The sequence below is a fragment of the Lepidochelys kempii genome, chromosome 3 (genome assembly GCF_965140285.1).
Source record: "Lepidochelys kempii isolate rLepKem1 chromosome 3, rLepKem1.hap1, whole genome shotgun sequence".
Lineage (NCBI taxonomy): Eukaryota > Metazoa > Chordata > Testudines > Cheloniidae > Lepidochelys > Lepidochelys kempii.
In genome coordinates, this window is record NC_136382.1 from 193,245,703 (window position 1) to 193,252,826 (window position 7,124).

Sequence of the window (7,124 nt, forward strand, 5' to 3'; positions counted from 1 at the left end):
CTGGGGAACAGTCTCCCACAAGGGAAGGGCTGGGAGCCCCATTGCTGGGATCTTTCCAAACACACTGGAAACAGCTCTGGAGAAGCCCCTCCGTGGACTGAGAGCGAAAGACTCCTGGGGTCGGTTCGCAAACACGACCTCCTTTGGGAGAGATTCTCTCCCCTCTTTCTGCCTCTCCCCAGACAGACAGGGGATGCCACAGAGGAACCCTAATGCCACTCACTTGCTCTGGGTGATGGAGAGATGGATGGCAGATGTTCAGGGTGGCCAGCTTTCGCTTGCCCTCCTACTCATTCTCCAAGCTCAAGGCAGGCTGGAAAGGGTGGTGACCTGAGGAATTACCCTGCCGAGACACCAGGCAGGGTGATGACACTGGGCGATCAACTTGCTGTGAAAACAAGAATCTGTCTTATTGCCAAGGGACGGAGTAACTCAGCCAGCAGCAGGGGGTGCAGAACACTGCCCTAGTGCAGGGGGGTGGGGGAAACTGCGCCTCTCAGCTCCTGACATCCCAGCACTTTACACACCTTCCTGGAGCCTGCTGCTCTTATCAATTTCAAAATAATAAAATACAAATCAAATAGAATATTTCAGCTCTTCGATTAGGTCATAATCTGATCTGAGTAAACGTGATAGGACACCTCATACTATGCACTGCTCCGAGTGACTCGCTCCAATGGATCCCCATCTTCCCCCCACCATGAGTTAGGTAGGAGCGGATTGTTATCCCTACTTGAAAGAGAGAGAAAGGAGAATTGACTTGGCTTTGCCTCAGACTGGCTGTGTGACCTCAGTTGGGAATAGGACCCGACTTTCAAACTAACCTTCGGACCTGGAATTTCATACATTGAATGACCTGAATAAAGTGCTCTCAAATGACCAACCACAGTTCATAATAATTATTCAGAAAGTATTTTAGGAGAACTAGAATGTTAGAGAGAATCATGAACTGCTCTGAAGGGTTAATGTCTAGCTATTCCACCTGGAAGCAGGCGGGGCACACCCTGACTGTTTCCTAGAAGCAATGCACACATTGCTCTATCCAAGGACAAGGGCTAGATATGAACCCTGAGAACTTGATTGTTTGGACAGCAACTGTGGGAGGCTTTTTTAGCCTGGGCTCAAGGCCTGAGAACCAGGATTGTAGTAGATAGAGGATGGTAACTAAGCATATGAATCAACGTCATACATTCCTTTGTGTAGCAGTGTGTAATGCTTAGGGGGAGAAATATAATAAAAGGAGAAGGTGGAAGGCGGGGGGGCAGAACAGCCCATCTCCGCTGACCAGCCTGTTTGCTTGCATAAAGCTGTGTTCTGTCTCATCACTGAACCGCCACAACTGGCGCCCAAACGTGGGGCCCTCAGCACTCACCTCGCCCGGCAAGGGTTTCAGATGCGTCACTCATCCGCTTCGTGGATCCCGGTGAGTATTTTTCATTGTGGTAAGTATGGGAAGCTCCCTCTCTGCTTTGCAAGTGCAACACCGCAATGAGCTGCAGTATTTGCTGCATAAGGCTCAGCATGACTGCCCGGCTCGAGAACTCACTCTCCTGCTACAGGAGGTGCGTGCCAAGTGCCCGTGGTATCCTGAAGCCGGAAGCCTTAAGCTAGCGGACTGGGAGCGATTGGGCCAGACATTGCACGAAGAGCCTCGGGCGCCCGTGCAGGCTTTACATGCCTGGCACCTCTGCCGCGACGTGGTATAGCGTGTCGCCTCGGACAGACCCTCCCTCGCGAGGCTGGTGCTCCCGCTGCCCCCGTCCGCTCCTGCATCCATCCCCCCCCCTGGCGATGCGACACAGCGTGTCGCCTCGGAAAGGCCCTCTCCAGCACCAACAGAGGAGCTGCCGATCCTGCCACCCCCGTCCGCTCCTGCAGCCATCCCTCCCCCTGCTTCGCCCCCAGTGCCTCTATTACCACCGCCTCCCTGGCCTTCCCCACCGGAGCCGGTGTGTGATCACCCTCCCCCCGTGGGGCCCCCCGGAGGGTCATCTGCATCTGCTCAGAAGCTTTCGCTGGTGCAACAAATGGTTCACGCAGCGAAAGCTCGATCAGATCTTACAGCAGAGGAGCTGGCTGATCTGGTCTCCGTTTGCCCAGTGACCTGGCAGAATGATGACCAGGGCAACCCCGTGGGCACCTGGACCACTCTGCCATACTCGGTGGTTAGAGAGGTAAAGAAAGCAATTCGTGAATTTGGCCTGACTAGCACCTTTGTGCGTGGTCTCATTGAAGGGATGGGTACTGGGTACTCCCTAATCCCTGAGGATTGGAAAACGCTGCTGCGCATGATGTTGTCACCCAGTCAGTATGTTATTTGGCTTAGTGAGTATCGGCAGATGGCAGAACGCCAAGCTCAGATACATAGAGAGCACGGTATCATTTATGAACATTTGGCAGGGGAGGGCCCGTTTGCTACTATTGAGATGCAGTCTCAACTCCCTCAGGCCGTCTTCCCCATTATTTCCACCTGTGCCCAGCATGCTTTCAAGAAGGTCCCGGATTCAGGCAAGCCTACCAAAAGCTTTGTCAGTATCCGTCAGAGTGCCTTAGAGTCCTTTTTGGATTTTACCAACAGATTGCAGGAGGCTATCCTCCGACAGGTGGATAACACTGAGGCAGCTCACGAGCTCCTGTTAAAATTGGCAGTTGAAAATGCAAATGAGGATTGCCGCCGTGCTCTCCAGGCAGCACAAGCCTCTGGTATTTTAGAGCTCTCAGACATGCTGCGGGCGTGCCAGAACATTGGCACACAAGCCCACAAGGCTGGAGTTCTGGCTGCCGCCCTCAGAAAAACTGGGAAGGAGGGGAAGCGCTGTTACCGCTGTGGTAAGGAGGGTCATTTTCAGCGGGAGTGCCGCTCATCTAAGGCACCAGCCCGACCCTCAAAGAAGTGCCCCAAGTGTGGGAAAGGTTATCACTGGGCTAATCAGTGTTGTAGCGGGTCGGGAAACCGCGCGACGGGTCCCCCCCGAACCCAGGGCCAAACGGGGGTGTTTCCTACTCAGGCAATCGCTCCTCTGCCTTGGAATCCGTAGACTCTATGAGGGCAGCGACTGCTGGAAGTGCAGGGCTTGATTTGATCATGCAGGAGGACACTGACTTTCGGCTGCCAGGGGAGGTCTGTGCCATACCTACACAGGTGACGGGACCTCTCCCTGCTGGCTTTGTAGGTCTTGTTCTCCCTCGCTCACATGCTGGGAAACAGGGCTTTTTTGTCATTCCAGGGGTCATTGATGCTGATTACACTGGCATTATTAAGGTTCAGGTGTGGACTCATCTTCCACAGTCGCTCCTGCGTGGACGGTCAATTGCACAATTGATTTTAGTCCCCTATCAGGTGCCAGCTGCCGAGGATCGAACTCGGGGCGGAGGCGGCTTTGGATCGACGTTGTCTCACTCGCCGTCTCACAGCGCGTCTTCTCCACTTGTTGCTCTGACAATGTCAGTCCGCCCCTCGAAACCTCAGTTAACACTTCTCTTAAATGATGTTCCTTTTACAGGGCTGGTGGACACTGGAGCTGACGTTACAGTGATTCGTGATCTGGAGTGGCCGGTTAGTTGGCCTACGGTTCCTTCTAAAGAGTTGTGGGGGATTGGGAGTAGCAAACCCGGGCGCCAAAGTTTGTCTTGGGTCACGGTCTCTAAACCAGGAGGCCGTGCCCTTGCTACAATCCGCCCTTTTGTGCTCCCTGTCCACCTCAATATTTGGGGCCGTGATTTACTTACAAAGTTAGACACCACCCTCGATATTAACATCTGATGGCCCAAAACCCTCCCTCACCCACCGTGCCCTCCGCCTTACCCTTGGTATGGCAATCCTTAGAGCCCGTATGGATTGACCAGTGGCCCCTCCCTCTAGAAAAGCTAAAAGCGCTTCATTCACTTGTGCAGCAGCATTTGCAAGCACAGCGATTGGAGAGCTCCACTAGTCCCTGGAACACCCCGGTGTTTGTTATTTAGAAAAAATCGGGTGCTTGGCAGCTGTTACATGATTTAAGGGAAATAAATAAACGCATCCAACCTATGGGCCCCTTGCAATTTGGCTTGCCAAATCCAAATTTAATTCCTCAAACCGATCAACTTTGTGTGTTAGATTTAAAAGATTGTTTTTTTACCATCCCCCTTTGCCCTCAGAATTAGCTGCTGTTATTTTGGCCTTTCAACCTTTTGCTGATTGTCCCTTTGATTTAATTGTGGATACCCATTATGTTTATTAGGTAATTGCTCATTTACCCCCTGCCCTCATTACCCCTCAGGTTGATGCAGACCTCCTTCACCTGTTTTTGTCTTTACAGCATCTTCTTGCCACTCGTCATTTCCCTTACTTTGTTGCTCATATTCGCAGTCATACCCCTCTGCCTGGGCCACTCACTGAGGGCAATGCACGCGCTGATCGCGCGTTGCGTGGTCAGGTAAATTCCCTTTTTTCTGACCCCATTGAAAGCCATGCCTTTTTTCATCAGTCTGCCTCTGTTTTGGCCCGGCAGTTTCACATTCCTGCTGATCATGCACGTTCCATTGTTCGTTCCTGCCCCCACTGTGCTGCTGCTGCTCCTACTTTTTCTTATGCCGTTAACCCCAGAGGTACCGCAGCAAATCAGCTGTGGCAAATGGACGTTACTCATGTGCCACAATTCTGCCCCTATTCATTTTTAACATGTTTCCGTTGATACTTATTCAGGCTTCCTTTGGGCAACCCCACAACGTGGGGAAGCCACTAACAAAGTTATTCACCATTTGCTGGCCTGCTTTTCTGTTATGGGTCACCCCTGCCAAATTAAAACAGATAATGCCCCAGCCTACTGCTCTGCAGCCCTCTCCACCTTTTGTGCCCGCTGGGACGTCCGTCTTAAACACGGAATCCCTTATAATTCCACGGGCCAAGCCATTGTTGAACGTGCCAATCGCACACTCAAAACCTTGCTAGATAAACAATTAAAACAAGGGGAGCTGCGTCTCCGAACCTTAGGAGACATTCAACAACAAATGCATATCCTCTTGTTTACTTTAAATAATTTAACACTGAATGCAGATCAGCAGACCCCTGCGGATCGGCATTTTCACAAATCTGAGGTACTGGAAAGACCGCGTGTCTTTTACCGTCAGCTGCCCGATCCACAGTGGCTGGGCCCAGCACCTCTAGTCACTTGGGGTCGGGGATATGCTGCTGTGTCTCTCCCTGCAGGACCGTTGTGGGTTCCAGCCCGGTGTGTGCGACCGGCACTTAAACAACATGGCATGGCACCAGGGGCTGTCGAATCCCATACCAGAGTTTCAGCTGACCTTGGAGGAGACCGCGTTGCCCCCCGAGTCGACAACGACGGGACGGAAACGGAGGAGGCGTAGCGTCCCAAGCCAGCCCGTGACATGGGAAGCAGTAAAAGCATTGGTCGCCACGGCTCAACGAAAACTGGCAGCAGATCAGCAGCCAGAAACTCCTAAGACTTTGTTTGTGGCGATTCTCGCCCAAATCACTGCTAATTCTGTGATGATTGTGTGCCTTTTGTGCCTGCTATTTCCTGTAGGGGTTGGCTCGGAAGCGCCTCCCCCGTTACAAGCCCGAATGACATATAACATATGGGAAAGATTGGCTTCAATAGCAAATGTTACCCACTTTTGTTTATCTAATTCTGTAGCAGCCGGAGATTTGTTAGGTACATGCCTTATTCCAGTATGTCATCACCCTGAGGAGATGGAGAATAAGACACTGTTCTCTGCTTATGCTAATCTTTCCTCCCAGCACTCTAGCATGGCTAATTGGGGCCCGGCCAACTATACTCTGCCTCGCACGGCTATATCCCTCCACACACCGTACCCGGCCGGGGCTCACAATGTCACCTGTGCGCGTGTAGTTAACTGCACTAGTACAAAGGTGCCCTTGGGCTGTCAAAAAATTTCTCAATCCCTTTTAAATTGTTCCCATGCTGTTAATGTTTCATATAATTATGGCCATATCATCCTACCATCAGGATGGGTTTTTACTTGTGGTTCATGCACCTTTAATTATATTCCTGCAAATTTAAGTGATGGCACCCTTTGCTGTCTTAGTAGAATGATACTTATATTGCCTTTTGCTGGTCACAATTGTAGTAAAAGAAGTGTACCCCTTTTAGATGATTATATTGCAGATGTTAAGCTTTTGGTTATTTTGTGTTTGTAATCATTGGGCTTATTTTTTGTTGCTGCTGTGTACAATGTATTCCTTCCTTGTTAAGACTTTGTAAAATTTTGCCCTGGAAAGCTCCCCAGGTTATGTCCTTGTCTGTCTGGGAGTTAAATAGCATGACAAAACAAACTGACGGCTACCATGAGATGGCCAACTATCAATAAATAAAAAACGGGGAGATGAAGGGTTAATGTCTAGCAATTCCACCTGGAAGCAGGCGGGGCACACCCTGACTGTTTCCTAGAAGCAATGCACACATTGCTCTATCCAAGGACAAGGGCTAGATATGAACCCTGAGAACTTGATTGTTTGGACAGCAACTGTGGGAGGCTTTTTTAGCCTGGGCTCAAGGCCTGAGAACCAGGATTGTAGTAGATAGAGGATGGTAACTAAGCATATGAATCAACGTCATACATTCCTTTGTGTAGCAGTGTGTAATGCTTAGGGGGAGAAATATAATAAAAGGAGAAGGTGGAAGGCGAGGGGGCAGAACAGCCCATCTCCGCTGACCAGCCTGTTTGCTTGCATAAAGCTGTGTTCTGTCTCATCACTGAACCGCCACGCTGCTCAGAGACAATTAAAGCAGAGAAGCAGCAAAATTTGTCAACCATATGACTGGTTATGACTTATTTACTTGGTCTTAAAAGAGACCAACAAGGACCTGAGTCAACTCCCTGTCAGTAAGCCCCTGCTCAGCCAATCAGGGTAGAGGGGTGGGAGGTTGCAGGTTCTTACCAGAGAGCCCAAAGGATGGCCCCGGTCACCGGTGGGGATCACTGTCCGAGCACTATTTCAGTCCCACATTTTTGGGTGGATGTCCCACAATGGGAGCTGCAGAGCACCCCCCCAGGACACACACACACACACAGAGACACCCCTCTCCTGGTGGTGGGAAAGGAACAGGGGAAAGGACAAAAGAAGTAAGAGATGAAGAGAAAGGAGAGAGGGATGGAGG

At 50.8% G+C, this 7,124-nt stretch overlaps 1 protein-coding gene across 1 annotated transcript; it reads left to right on the top strand.

The window, feature by feature from the left end:
* Positions 1-1,332: 1,332 nt before the first annotated feature.
* Positions 1,333-6,700, top strand: LOC140909644 (uncharacterized). The gene is made up of 4 exons (XM_073339438.2): positions 1,333-1,423; positions 3,504-3,556; positions 4,299-4,415; positions 5,189-6,700. Exon 4 carries the CDS (start codon positions 5,237-5,239, stop codon positions 6,161-6,163), a length of 927 nt encoding a protein of 308 aa, XP_073195539.1. The 5' UTR covers positions 1,333-1,423; positions 3,504-3,556; positions 4,299-4,415; positions 5,189-5,236; the 3' UTR covers positions 6,164-6,700.
* Positions 6,701-7,124: the final 424 nt, after the last annotated feature.

Bases quoted from the DNA above. Each gene is read 5' to 3' on its own strand.
- LOC140909644 (XM_073339438.2), top strand. From the start codon at position 5,237: ATGGCATGGCACCAGGGGCTGTCGAATCCCATACCAGAGTTTCAGCTG.